At 29.4% G+C, this 15,467-nt stretch overlaps 1 protein-coding gene across 4 annotated transcripts in view; it reads right to left on the reverse strand.

Moving 5' to 3' along the window:
• Window positions 1-1,460: 1,460 nt before the first annotated feature.
• The window catches only part of MICU3 (Mitochondrial calcium uptake 3), a 101,234-nt gene continuing 87,227 nt past the window's right edge, over window positions 1,461-15,467 (reverse strand). For 3 of the 4 annotated variants that reach the window (XM_076488652.1, XM_076488651.1, XM_076488654.1), the window contains 4 exons: window positions 14,883-15,060; window positions 11,840-11,948; window positions 5,381-5,538; window positions 1,461-3,810 (listed from right to left, as the gene is read on the reverse strand). In XM_076488652.1, the coding sequence (XP_076344767.1) occupies window positions 3,742-3,810; window positions 5,381-5,538; window positions 11,840-11,948; window positions 14,883-15,060 (514 nt within the window). In that variant the 3' untranslated portion in view covers window positions 1,461-3,741. Of the gene's footprint in view, window positions 3,811-4,525; window positions 5,222-5,380; window positions 5,539-11,839; window positions 11,949-14,882; window positions 15,061-15,467 lie in introns of those variants that run through there. The other variant, XM_076488653.1, reaches the window with a different exon arrangement.

Consider the following 15,467-nt stretch of genomic DNA (forward strand, 5'->3'; position numbering starts at 1 on the left):
GAAATGAGTAATAATTAATTGTGTTTATTAGGTAATTTACTGCCTTCTTCAGATAAGTCTTGAAAAAATACTATATGTTGTGGCAGGAGTTGAGATTCAAATCCAAGTTTTATTGTTAGAACTCTTGATGTCTTATCTGAGATTTCACCACCTTGAGAGTTGAATCAACCAACTTAAAATGCATTAAGGATGATTTTTGCTGACTTCTCTCTGTATTAGTGCATTTCACTGTTTAGTCTTCTTCTCTAGTATACAGACTGGTATTATAGGAGTCGAGTATGCTATACTGAAATGATTTTAGAGCCTTGCATGTTGTTAGTCCATATTGATGCTTTATCTGATGGTTGGGTATTTGACAATAGTCCACAGCATAATTTCCATTCCAAAAGAGGCACCATCATAACACTGTCATGATAAAAACACACCACTTCTTCCACATTCCATCTGTTGTATGAAGATGACAGTTTCCCAGTACCTGTTTCAACAATCCAATTGCACAGAAATATGTAACATGTGTAGCTCCTCCACATAGGAATCATTCTTGATACTTCTGCATATTGTTGACTGGGATATATGGACAGCTCTTGACACCAACCTTTGTGTTTATGGATTCTAAGTTTTACAAGATGCCACGCTTCATGAAGAATAATGTTTGCTGAGACATGCAGAACAAACAGTGAATGGAATCATGGGTGTCTACAGAGAGCACTTCCTCCACCCCAAACATGAGAAACATATTAAATTCACAATTTTACACTACCTCTCCCTGGAAAACATTTCTGCTGATGCCCAAGAATGTAATCGTTCTGAAATTACTTTCAGGAATTCCTCTTATTTCAACTTACTCTTATGAAAGTTCTTTAGAAAAATGAAACTACTTTCACATTTGAAATGAGTGGTGTTACAGGAATTCCTCTTATTTCAACTTACTCTTATGAAAGTTCTTTAGAAAAATGAAACTACTTTCACATTTGACTTGAGTGGTGTTACAGGAATTCCCCTTATTTCAACTTACTCTTGTGAAAGTTCTTTACAAAAATGAAACTACTTTCACATTTGACTTGAGTGGTGTTACAGGAATTCCCCTTATTTCAACTTACTCTTATGAAAGTTCTTTACAAAAATAAAATTACTTGGTCATATAATTTCACATGTGACTTGAATGGTCTTATAGTAATTCCCCTTATTTCAGTTTACAACAAAATACAAGCTATCAAATTTAAAAAGAAAAAACAAACAAAAATAAAATACATACAAGTTAAAGAAATTGTAAAATTTTAAAGTCGTTTTATACTTCCCTTTATACTTTTATGTTCTTAGAAGTTTAATATCACATAGCTCCTTAAACACAAATATATGTGCAAAAAGAAGCCTGCATGTGAATCTGCAATCCAATAGAAAAACTCAGCTATTAATTCTTATTATCAACAGTTGGTAAACAATTCATATAAATGCAGAAGTACACTCATCACACATTTTATTTTAATCACATTTACATTTCAAAAGATTAAGGCTAATGCAAAATTTGTAAACAAATTTTAAATTTAACAAATCCTAACAAACATAATAACAAGTTCTGAGCAAATGAAAACATTAAGCCCTTGATATTTTTACTGTCAATAAATCACCAGCACAAAAAATACAGATTTGCTTGCACATTATGAAAAGTTAATATTATGTGTTTTCTCTATAATATTCAGGAAAAAAAGCTTCAGAAATATAAGTAAAACTTCACAACTAAAGTCAATACACGAACAAAACCACAAACAAATAATAAATTAACTAGAAATATCTACTCATCAATCAGTTAGCTGAGTTTACAATTACAATCCAGAGAACTAATCTGTCCAGAACAACAAAATGAGAAGCTGAAGTGAAAGAGTAGTTTGGACATTTGAAACTGATGAAGCAGTGAGCTGAGTTTACAATTACAATCCAGAGAACTAGTCTGTCCAGAACAACAAAATGAGAAGCTGGAGTGAAAGAGCAGTTCGGACATTTGAAACTGATGAAACAAGTAAACATTTAACAAAGGAGGAATATTAAACATAAACAAACAAACAATAAGTCCTAGAACATTGATCTCTAGCTTTTTAACTGAAGGAGTAGCAGTCAAGAAGAAAATATATAAAATAAATAATTATGTAATCTGTTTGGTTTGAACTTTACTCAAAGCTACTCAAGAACTATCTGCATTAACCAACCCTAATTCACCAGTAATAGACTAGAAGGACACCAGCTAGTCAACACCACCCAGTGGCAACTTATGGGCCATTCTTTCAACAGAGAATAGTGGGATTGACTGTACCATTATAATGTCCTCATGGCAGAAAGGCCAAGCATGTTTGGTGATGGGGATTTGAACCCATAACCCACAAACTGTGAGTACCCAAAGCACTAGAGTATATGTAATTAGAAACAAAACTGTTTATATCAGAGTAGACAGGTAATGAAGTTAAGTTTAGATAGTTATCAATTTAAAAAAGTAAATCATCAGAGATAACAACTGTGATAATGTTAAAGAGGGCAGATGATGAAGCTTAGATCAGCTTCAAGACATTAAACCAAAGCATCACAGATATATATATATATTAAGTTTTCTTACTGGTTTAAGCAATTTATGGCAAACAGCTACTACCGGTCCTTTAGAAACAGTCATAAAACAGGATTTAAAACAGTTGAGGTTGAACTGTGAAAGAGTCAGATTTTCTTTTGAATGATCAATTATTATTTTTAAACTAGAAAGTGAAATACAGTTCACATAGAAAATTCTCAAATTCTGACAAAAGAAGCTTGTTAGTAACTGATGTCAAATTAACAACGACACTACAAACTGATGCTTTTTGAATAAGGGGTGAAAATTGGAAAATATTTGAGATATTACTGAAATCTTCTAAAAGAGATTCTAAACATATAACTTTTCTTAAAATACTTTAAAGAATAAAAGAAAATATTTAAGATTTGTATAATGTTACACATTTTAAAAAGCATAATAAATTGACTGTGTAATAAAGTAGTAATTCTTAAAGAGAGTATAAAAAATGTTAATGTGTCATTATTCTTACTTATTGAAGTTTTGTAAATAAATAAATAGTTTTAATAATCCAGAAACATTTCAGCATATTCTAAAATATTCTCTAGTATTCCATAAGTATTTCAATGAACAATGATGTTGAAGTGTTAAGCCATTGGTAAATATATATTAATGAAAACGTTTAACTTTTAAACTTGGACTTGTACAACTAAAACCTAACTCATTACTCACACTTTTCAGTACATACTGCCATTAATGTCACTATGTTTAAGTGATACACCATTTAACTTTAACATTTTGTTTTCCTGACCTTTGCCCTGTTAATTTCAAGAGGAACAGGACCAAGACTATATCAAACTTAAACGTTTTTTTATGTTTACATCTTTGTTTGTTTCATCATTATTAATCAATCAAAATGCTACTTTAAACCTCTTTCTATTTTTGATTTTACTTATTTCACCTGATAATTAGTATTTTGGATTTACAGAGTACCTTTTATTTTGACCAAAAAGTTTATTTTCTTGATTTCAGAAATAACATTAACTAACAATAAAACAACTTGCATAAAGACAAAAAATCAGTTTTATCATGCAGTTAAGACCATTTAACCATTATGTAACTCTAACAACAACACAAAGATTTGCAGTTTTTAAAACTATCCTACAATGGGAAGAAAAATGTTCATTGAGGCTTTCATCAAATGACATTCATGATTTCATTTCATTTTTCACACATGTTTTAAATGCTTCCCAACCTTCATTCTTCACAAGATGTGACTGAATTGTGAAAGAAAAACATCTTTAACTTCATTATGAAATACACATAAATCAATGTTTAAACATATAAAGAATATTAAATATGAATGTTGTCAAGGTTGACAAAATAGACTTCACTAATAAGTTGATTTTTAAACCTGTGCTCAAAAAATACTAATGGTTGTACATTTGTCAAAACCATTATCCATCTGTATCTTTCAGTGAATTTAAATGTAAGCACTTATAAGTTAAAAGAACACAAACTATCAGGAAATATCATAAATCAGGATTTTAAACTTCTTTAATTAAAATCTCCCATGACATTATCAGCTATTCTAACTAAAACCCAATAAGTAACCTGCAGTATCATGTTGACAATATGCACAGTAACTGTGTATGTAGATAATCGGAAGACTGCTTCGCATGCTACCAACTGCTATTGTAAAGTGCAGTCGAGTAACTGTAATGCATACAATACAAATTTTCTGCACCTAGAAGTACATTTATTGTGTTGTTTTTAATGCAGTGCAAACATGTTGCAACAAATGTACCTATTTGCATTTTATACACAAACTGTATGATCTTTGATATGTGAAAAGATAAAATACAGGTTAACATTATGAAAATGTTATAAACTACATCGTACTGTGAAGTTTATTGAACAACAATGATAATGAAGTTATTTATTTAAGTTTTGTATGTAATTCTGTGAAAGTCAAGACAAGCATTTTCATCCACATCTGTACACACAATATTAAAAGAGCTTGAAAACATTATACCATTCACTATAGTAGTACAGTTTAAAAATAATACTTCTATCTAAATGTAGTTTACACTTAATTACTTATTAACTCAAGTAATTAATCAAACTGCAGTTATGCTCATTTCACTGAAATGTTAAAGTGAATCTTTCTACTTTTGTATTTGTCCAACACATTGCATAAGCATCAAATATGCTGTTGTCCTTAAAAATCTAGATTATACCTAATAAGAAACAACTATGATGATAATAAAGTTACTTGGTGTGTTAGTATTAAAGTTTTACGTGTTAATTTCATGTTTGTGACTTGAGAGCAGCAAGTGGTAAAAAGCTTCACAAAAATATCATTAAATAAGTGGAACTTCAAACCAATAAATTACAAAATTCACATTATTTACACAAACAAGTGACAAAGCTGAAGAATTTTAACAAATTCTAGCTTTGGTAATAATAACAAGAAAACTGTGACTTGAGACACTGCACATGTGGTAGCTCATACTTCCCTACATAAGTTTTGTGGGCTTATATAACATTTTCACTACAGAAGAAATGATTTAAAACCCATCCAGTCATAGTTGTCAATTTCTCAGAAAAACTAATATTTTGAAAAGGTAGTGGATGACCTTTAGTTTCTTTAACAAAATGAAGTCAGTCAAATAAAAGGTGCTCTAACTGTAAAATAAAAAATATCTTATTCAAATATATTTTCTTTTGACTTAAATATTTCATAAATTTTGAGCTCACAAATGAAGTATAAAAAACAATTACAATAATAATTTTCACATAATCTGATTTGCTGCTTAGAAATAAAAAAGAATGTATCAGACTTACTCGAAATCCACGGTGTATTCTATCTCTCATGATTGCAATGAACTCTTTATATGACAAGTGACCATCACCATCAGAATCAAAAACCTGAAACACTGTGTTGACCAGATTCTTGTCAAGGTTATGACCTGTGCAGATTTTCACAGCTCGATGAAACTCCTCTAAGAAAAGAAGAAGAAAAAAAAAAAAGACCAAGTGTGAAGTAATTCTTATGTTAACCATATTATTCACCAAGAACTTTCTACAAACAACAAGACATTATAATGTAACAATATTCACTTCAGGCAATGAGAAAAATTCAGAAGATTCATGTAACACGACAACAGCTCACAATAACTGAACTACACAACAAATGAATTGTGAATAATTATGTAAGCAATTCTACCATAACTATTGTTTCTAAAAGTAATTTACTTTCAAGTTTGCACTATATAAATAAAATACCACTCTTGCATTAAATTTAAATGAAACTGTTTTGTTATGAGTGCAAAATGTATTAATCAAAGAACTTGACCACATACTGAAGGCACTATAAGGTCTGGAGAAATATCATCAATGTTGTCTTTGGAATATTCTTCAAATCAAGTAGGAAAACAGATGCACTAATGTCAACAATGTGTCTAATGCTAACACTACTAGCACTAAGGTAATGATCATTTGAGAGCAAGTTTTCTTTTCTCAGCTAAGTGAAAGCCAGCAGACAAGAAGTGGACAGAAAAAAATGCTTCAAGAATATCAAGGCCAAATTTTTGCAACCAACACTTGGAAGACACTTATTCTCAAATTTTCTCAGTGGAAAAGTACCACACCACAGAGACCTCATTACCCTGAGACTTATCAGCAATTTATCAAGGAGAAATGGGATAACCAAAAGGAATGAACAATAATCCAATACAACTAATCTGCTCTTACTATTTTAGCTGGAAATGTTTATCCACATTGCAACAAAATACATGAATCTTGAACCAGTCTTATCAGTTATCTAGAACCCATTAAAGAAAACAATCTTGCTCCCCTAGCAAGTGATTGCCAATCCCCTTAAAAGGTAAAGTTATCCTAATTGAACAAATCATATTGCATTCTTGACAGCTGCCACAATAAATATTAATTTTCATCTGAAGAAATCATGACCTTCAAGTAGATATTTTCTGAAATGTTTGTTTATTCATACAACACTTCAATAACTAATTCAATCCCTTTTACATGCACAAAACTTAGCAAAAATGTAAAGTAACTTAACGTCTTTTTAAATAAAAAAAAGACCTACCAATGAACATTCAGTTATTCAACAGAATTTTTAAACATGTAAGAAAGGTAGTGTTATAGTTTTTTTTTGTGTGTGTGTGTGTGTGTGTGTGTGTATGCACATTTTAATATAAACTGAAAACAAAATTGTTAGTTACTTTAGATTAAATAAAGTTTTGGTTGTTTTAAGCTCTCCATACAATTGTTACTTAATTTTAATTAAGTGTTGAAAGCCTCTAAGAATCTAGGGCCAGTCAAATACTTACATTTCCTGGCCACTCTGAATATCCCAGTCCACCCATGATTTAGATTGTATTTTGTATACTGCATGAAGGGTTGGAATGGTAGTTTCTTTTCAGCATGTGTTTGATTTCTTATTCTTGTAGTGAACATGAAATTAGGTGTCTTTTTTAGATTTTGGATATACCAACATTTCCTGGAAAAAAGGAATGGTGCACATAATTATGTTTGGGTGTGTGTGTGTGTTTTTTTTGTCTATCTGTTAATATTCTCTTATCTGTATTTCGTGAATTCGACTACAGTTTATATAACTCTTTTTATACACCTAATTTTTCATGAATTAAATGATTAGAAAACCAGTAAATGTAGTTTCCACTGCATTTTCCCTGTGAAGTTTTGTAGTGAAATCTTGGAGAGTTCATGTGATGTTAAATTTAGGAACTGTGTTGTGATTTTTTTCACTTTTAACAGTTAATTGTTATGTCTTTAGGTATGTTACATGTTGGAAGAATAACATTTGTTTGCTTCTGTGTTTAACCTAAAAAATATTGTATAAAACTTCAACAAAGATGTGTTTTGGACAGGTTCTTTGATATGAAAAAAAACAGTGGCTAATGGACATGTGTACTAGAAACAAATGACTGTAGCACATTTTTAATGTTTTGGTTCACATTAATTCTCTTCTTTTGGTCTTCTAAAATAAACTATTTGGTAAGTTGTATTTATTCTATGCATGTGGTTTGAGAAAATAAATTGAGAACATCAAATAATGCAGAGTTATATTACTGTCTAGATTGTTCATATGTTTAAGAAAGTGTGAAATTGTTTTGCTGTTTTATTTTAGTAACATTAAGTTTCAGTTTCTAATCGAATTATTTACTGAGATTACAGATAAAAAAAAAGCTGTAAGAGGACATAACTGAAGGTAATATTCAGGATTTCTTAAGGACTAGGTACACCATAAAGTTTAGGTGTTGTTGACTGATTTGTATGTAACAAATTGTGAGGCTCAAAAGTGATATTTATATCTTTTAATTTATAAAAATTCATCTTTCCGCTGATAAATAGAAAAAAAAAATTAAAATTTTAACAGAAGTTAGGGATTGTTGGTTATTTACAGAATTGCTGAAAGAAATAAAAAATAAATGCTGAAATAAAATACAGAAACAAGTACAGTGATACTAGTTCAATATATTTTTTAAATGATTTTCAATCCCTACATGTAAGGGATACCAAATTACAAATTAAATTTCATAAATTGTCATCATGATTTTATTTCTTGTTCCATTACATTTGACAATAGGATCCTTACTTCATTTTAATACTCTTGTTTGTTTACTTTTTTATGTTATACCTGTATAAAGTGCATGTTTAACTTTTAAAAACTTTCATATGAGTATCCATCAATATACAGTGCCATCCATTGGGTTGAAAACATGTTTAATATTTATTTTACATCTTTACACATACAGATAACAGAATATTAAAAATGGACAATTACAGTCCAGTCAAGTAGGCTGGAGAAATCTTTTAGTGACAGTTCAAGCCATCTAGGGACTAGCCCAACTGACATGGTCAGGTATATAGGTAGTAGGTGAAAAAGTTGCCATTTTAGAAATTTTTCACTTTTCATACTGGAGACGTTAGTGACATTTTCAATGCATTATTAGTATATATGTATATAATATATTGTAATCAATACGTTGAATTGTCAGTTTTTCACTTAGAAATTCAATAAGATACTTTTGGGCACGTGAATCACTTGGAATCCTTGCTTTTCTACTATAAAATAACACTGTACTTAAAATAGGGTATCTTTTTTAGTTCTTAAACAAGGGTTTGGTTAATTCATAATTTTAGTCTAATAGTTGTTTTCTGTAACGTTTCTCCACTTGTTTTTAATTCTAAAATATGGATGATATTGGAATTAATCATAAAATTAATTTGAGATTTAGATTTGAAATTCACCAAAATGAAGGTGTAAAAGGTTTATTATATTTCTAAAGTGTCAGCTTTCATTCCTATGCTTTGTCTATAAGAATGAAGTCTTTCATGCTTTTCTTTAGATTTTTTTATTGTAAAGCCTTTAGGAAAAGTGCTGGTTTGTATTAAAGCTAAAAACGAGTTGTAGACTTCAGGACACTACAGAGAAACTTCATTCTCCATGTAATTTCTATAACGTATTTTAATAACTTTTAAGATTGTTAAATAATTTTGTTTCATAATATTTTTCAGGTTTAATTCTATTTTCAGAAATGTTGGTACTCAAAACCTTGTAAAGAAGTGTTTTTTTTTACTTACTTTATCAGGATAGTTGAACCAGTCACCTTGAATACAGTAGACACTCTATTAATTATATGTTATTGATTAATAAATGTAAGAATGGAATTGCAACTGGTAAATGTACATATAAAATTAGCAATTCATCTCATTATCTTCATGGAAATAATTATTTTGTTCAAATAATTCACCTATTTGTAGAATATGAAATACAAAGTATAGTGGCATAACAAGCTGTTTTGTGCTTAAGGTAAGTTTGCAAGCTGTTTCCACCCCATATACTGTATATAATCATAAAGCAAAAACAATACTGTTTTAATATTCTCAAATGGTATTATCAGACTTAGCCATCCCTATTTATGCTACTGACAGTGTAAATATATTTTATGTATAATAAACATGACATTTTAATTATGCTGATATTTCTATGCATCTTCATTTTGAAGTACTGTGACTAGAGGTGACTATATCATAAATAACCCTGAAGAGCTTTTGGTATCTATTAAAAGTGTATGTGTACATCCCTACTACAAAGATTGTTTTCAGAAAAACTGTCATAAACTACTGCTCACTACAAGTGAAGTTTGTATTCACAAAAATCATAAATCAGCACACACTGCAAGTGCAAGTATTTTGTGGTTAGTAATTATCATGTTGTTTTCTGTTCTACTTGCTTCTGCTTTACTCTCCCTGTGTTATGTACGGAATATTAAGTCATGTATCCCTAGAAAACATATGTTATAAGAAGAAACTGTCTGGATTCAAAATGTGAATATATAAATTGCTGATTCAGTTTTCCTATTGTGAAAATTTGAATAGATGAAAAGCTCAACTGGACTGTTATATCTGGGCTAATGAAGATTTACTGTTAAATTTTCTTTCTTTGTAAGTTTTTAGAAATAATGGGAACTTTAGAAGGATGAACATTTAAATATTGTCATCTTAACTGTTCAACAGAACAAAACATTTGTGTTGCAACAAAATATAACCATGGTAGCAATTAATTTATGAAAGCAATCATTCCATAGCCTCACTGCAATCAGGATCCAAAGAAAGAAAAACAACAAAAAAACACATAAAACCAGAAAAACTAAAAAACAAAAGCAACAGAAAGAGCATGAACAGGTAGCTGAACAAATTACAAAAGTGATTATTCTATATATACATAATGATAAATAAAAGGAAAACAAATAAACTACGATTATCAAGACACTATCATGACCATGTTCCAAAATGACATTTTCCAAAAAATAAACCATCAGCACAATTTATGTTTCAGCCATAAAATGTCAAAGATGATAATTTTATTGAATTGCTCACAAAACACCTAGAAGAATGAGAACAGTCAGAGAGGAATACTATCAGAGCAGATATACAATGTAAGGAAAAAAAAAAAAGAGAGATGTAGTTGTACTTTATAATTTATTCAACAGAATCAAAGCCAAAAAGCAGAAAAGTCTAATTCAAAAATTTAAGAATAAATTACATGAAAGTCTCAACAAGAAAACAGCAGACTAGTTTTACAAAAATTAACTGTAATAAATGTTTGTCCTTAAAATAAGAAATTTAAAATACCCAAATTTTTTGACAATTAACATGACCGTTTAATAAAAAAGGACTAATGCAGAAATGAATGAACTCATTCCCCATACATGAAATGCAATGTAGATTTTAAAGCACACATAAATGTTCACAGTTAGCATATCTCAAAATCAAAATTAACCAAAACATAACCCAACTGATGTATGTAATATGGCAAATACCCAAAAATAATGAAAATAGTTATGAATGGTTCCTGCAGTTGTCAACTTTATAATTTACTAAACAGAATCAAAACCCAAATGCAAACTTTTTGACTTTTAAAGACCAATTCTTAGAAAATTTGAAGACCTACTTTTATAGTAAATTGACTAAAAAGTAATGAAAATATTAGTAATAAATAATCATTCAAGCACCCTCTATGAACTATATATTCAGCTTTTAATACACTTACAATGAATATTAATGTGTTTAACAACAAGTGTTTCTCTCCTCTATTAACACGATTTGTTTTTGTCACTCTTAGGTAAAAATATCTACTGAGAATTTGAACATTTTATTTTGGCTTGTGGTTGATTTAAGACTTTTTAAAACTTTGTGGGAATCCTGTTATATCAAACAGCATACATACAATAGTTAAACAATAATATTACCAGATTTCACAGCTGTAACAGAACTATTATAAGGTTTGCAGTCCTGTATATATTATCTAACTGCCCCAATTGACACCTGTACTTATGAATACAGTTCCTAAGTAGAGTATTAACTAAAAAATGAGTTTGGTAAAAAGACAAATTACAAAGTAGAAAGAGACAGTAGAAACTGAACATAGTGTTACAGAAGGGTTGGCTGTTAATCCAGTCTCTTGTTTACATACTAAACTCAGTTAAATGTCAAGGTTCTGTAATATTCTTTAGTTTTCATAAGACTGTTTTAATTTTTTTAAATAAATCATAAAAAATAGTTGTTAATAAATTAGTATATTTAGAATTTAAATTATCTTTTAGACTTATACTGTTTGTTGCAAAAAAAATCCCTGTCATTCAATCATTTTTTTATGACAAATATTAGGGGTACTGATTAAGAATCTAGTTAACCTCAGCAGTTATTTTATCCATAAAATACTTTTTATATGAAGAAAAGACATTCCTTTCTTACCTTGTGATATTGGTTGGTTAGCAAAGGTGAACATTCTCATGGCTATGGCAAACTCATCCAAGTTATTCAGAAACTGACAAAATGCTTTAAATTGTTCAAACGTAATTCCCTGGAAATAAAAACAATTTATTCAAGGTCATTTTTTCTCCCTTTATTACCATCATAGCATCAATTAGACAGCCACATTCACTGCAATATCTCAGCTACTACAATAAACCTGATATTCCCTCTTATTCACAAATTAAAAATACTGAAATAAACTAAACCCTCAAATGCAACTTTAGTACCTACAATTAAAATAGTTAAAAACTAACAATATTATAAAAAAATAACAATTATTAAATATATATATAGTCAAAATGAAGGATAAACTGTGTAAATTCTTAACACACATCATTAATGAGAAACAACCACTAAATAAGCTAATCATTATGGTTTATTTAATGTATAAAAATTAATCTACAACACATAGTCAAATTAGAAAATTACTTTAATTCAACAACTGCATAGCACACAATATGATTTCTGATTACTATTTTGAAAAATACATTTTATTTTTTTTAATGTTTAGTAGGAACAACATGGATGAAACCAAAACCTTTGGTTATTAGATATTACCTGAAGGGCACTGTTGTTAAAATTCTTGTAAAACATATCACATTAAGCTACATTTTTCCATGTGGTAAAAGGTATCTACTTTTAAGACCACCAAAAGAGCAAAGATAACATTAAACATGGTCAATTTAATAGTTTTCTTGATCATATGATGTGAAACCTGCACATATTCAGAACAAAGAATTAATTCATTATGAATATTACAAGACAGAAAAACACAGGTACATATTTTTCAGTAAACTGATAACAAACAAATGAAAAAAAACAACCTATATTAAAGGTCAAGAATAAGTTTAGAAATAAAATGTGAAATAACAATCACCAAATGATAAACAAATACTACTGTAACACTACAACAAGCAATGAAGCAGCACATGTCAAACAGCATGAATGGTCAAGGAAAGTACCATCATATGAAATTGTTCAAAGTAGAGAGCACTAGAGAGGTACTCAATAGAGTGCATACCTCTGCAACACAGTGTGATCATATCTGGCTCTCAAAAAATATGAAAATGTGTCTATATTTCGAGCATTATCAATAGACATAACAATTTTTGGCACATCAATGAGGAATATTATTTTACACATGTCCACCAAGTTTCATCAAAATCAAATCATTCTTGATGGAGTTATAGGGTTAAAATAATGTGAAAAATTAACCCCAAGTAACAGGTAGGAAGTTTTTATTTTAGTGACCTTGCTATTACTTTGAGCCTCCAAAAGCTAATCACTTCAAAGTTTGATTATGGAAATTGGTATACACTAGGTCTGTAAGTGTTGACAAAGCATGGATCAAAAAATAAGCTCCATCCACCTTTAGTGGCAGCAGTAATAATATAATGTTTGGTCTGGAGTTTCAGTTAATAGATGATACAACACACATGATTAAAATGTTGTCACATAAAATGCAAACAGCAGATATCAAATGCAGAAGAAGAAAGTATGAGAAAATATAAAAAGCTCTAATTCTTTGCACATAGATGCAGCTCAAGGTTATATAAAAAGAGATATTATAATTCAATAAAACTGTTATAACCACCATTGGTTAAGAATCAGCAGTTTTGAAGTAAAAATAATAACTTTTAAAAAATACAAAGTGGTGTCAAGCTATGCATACTATTAGAAAAGTATTTTCTTTTTGTATTTCTTGTTATTTGATCTATGTATTCAAGTATTCTTAGAAATCACTTATATCTTTACTACAAAAAATCATTGATTAAGAAAAATTAGTTTCTCAGATACCCATTCTGTAAGCTGAGGGTTTCACACTTAAAAGATTTGTTGGGTTAATGAGGTGTATTATGTTTTCCAATATTTAAATTAAAACCACAAAAAAATTAAACAAAAGGCTGAATCTGTTAATGATGTTTTATCTCAAAGATAGAGTTTAGAAGGTTGGTTCCTTTTGTACAAAATATATATATATATATTATGGTAAAAGTACTCACTTTAGGCAGATACAGTATTTTGCTAACATATAACAACTAACCTTTGTAGAGCCTTCGTCTGCCACCTCTTATAACAGAACTTGTAAAACTTGTAGAAAAATTGATTTCATAATGGCGAAGAACCAGTTCTTACTATTGTAAAACACATACAGATTACAGTGTTTTGGATAGGAGAATGAGCTTTACTTCAACATAACCTGGAAACTAGTGTGGATTTGGCCATGCTGGTGGGTAATTTAGATTCTAGATATTGCAAAGAGTTCAATTCTCTATTGAGAATTAAGAAAAAAATAGTACTGAAAAGCTATGTTTGGAAATTGACCCACCAAAAGTATTTTCCTGACTTGCAGACTGGGTGTTAAAATAGATTTCTTAAAATAAATGTTGTACTGATGCTAGGTGTGTAAAAAAATAGCATTTATTCTTAGTAAGGAAGTCAGATCTTATCAGTTCAGCTAGATTAAGTAATTACAAGCTACAGAAAGCGATTTTTCATATCCAAAGAATATACAATACTCCACTTGCTACCAATCTCTGTCATCTATGTAGCTTAACTGAAAAGAACTAACATTGCTTAAAACCAGCTTTGATGTATATGTACATTTTTTATTACCTAATGTGAACACACAGATTGTAAGTTTACAAATCATAACATAAAAATGCAAATAAAACCTGACTGCTGTGCTTAACTAGTAAGCCTTATATTCTGAAAACACTTTTGTAATGAGAAAATATAAAATTACAAAACACTACCAGAAATCTTTTGTTTAATCATGGTATAAAATTTACAAAATTGAAGTACAAATACACATAATTCTTTTTGATTTAATATGTTGTTTTTACAAGCTAATATCCTTTAAACAGTCAATACTTGTTGAGGAACACATAAAATCAACTTGATGCTATTAATAAGTGACAATTTGAGCTAATATTTTAATTAGAGTTTAATGTTATTATGATTCTTCAAAGTAATATTCTACCTTTTCTTCAGGAATCTGCTCTTGAACTCGTTGAATGTATGCTTCATAATCATCACTGTGAACATAAGTGTATCGAAGTAATATACTGGCAAAGTCCACTTCTGAAATTGTGGGCATTCCATGAGAGAATTCCATGAATTCTAACTCTAAAACTTCTGTCTGAAGATTATCCATGAATCTGGAAATGTAAATATTTCAATTCTTATCCAACTCCCTGAAGATGCAAGATATTGAAATATTAAATTGTAAGAATAAAACACTTAATATAGCGTGTCTGACTTTTACAAGCTGGCAAAAAATAATTACAGTTACACTTGTCATAATATATTAGTGTTAGTCATATATAATTTTTGTAACATTAATACTTAAGGGTTTCTCAAGAAGTAAAAGAGCATATAATAATAATATTTTAACCATGCCATATACATATATCATACTTACAACTAATGAAGTGGTATGCTCAATCCAGAGCTCTTTGTGCTGACTGGTACACAACACGTGGTCAGAGCACTATTTATATAAGCTGTTTGATACAACAATAGTTATACATGTCTTTTATAAGTTGATGAAGAATGATTGCAATCA

This window comes from Tachypleus tridentatus, chromosome 2 (genome assembly GCF_004210375.1).
Source record: "Tachypleus tridentatus isolate NWPU-2018 chromosome 2, ASM421037v1, whole genome shotgun sequence".
NCBI classification, from domain to species: Eukaryota; Metazoa; Arthropoda; class Merostomata; order Xiphosura; family Limulidae; genus Tachypleus; species Tachypleus tridentatus.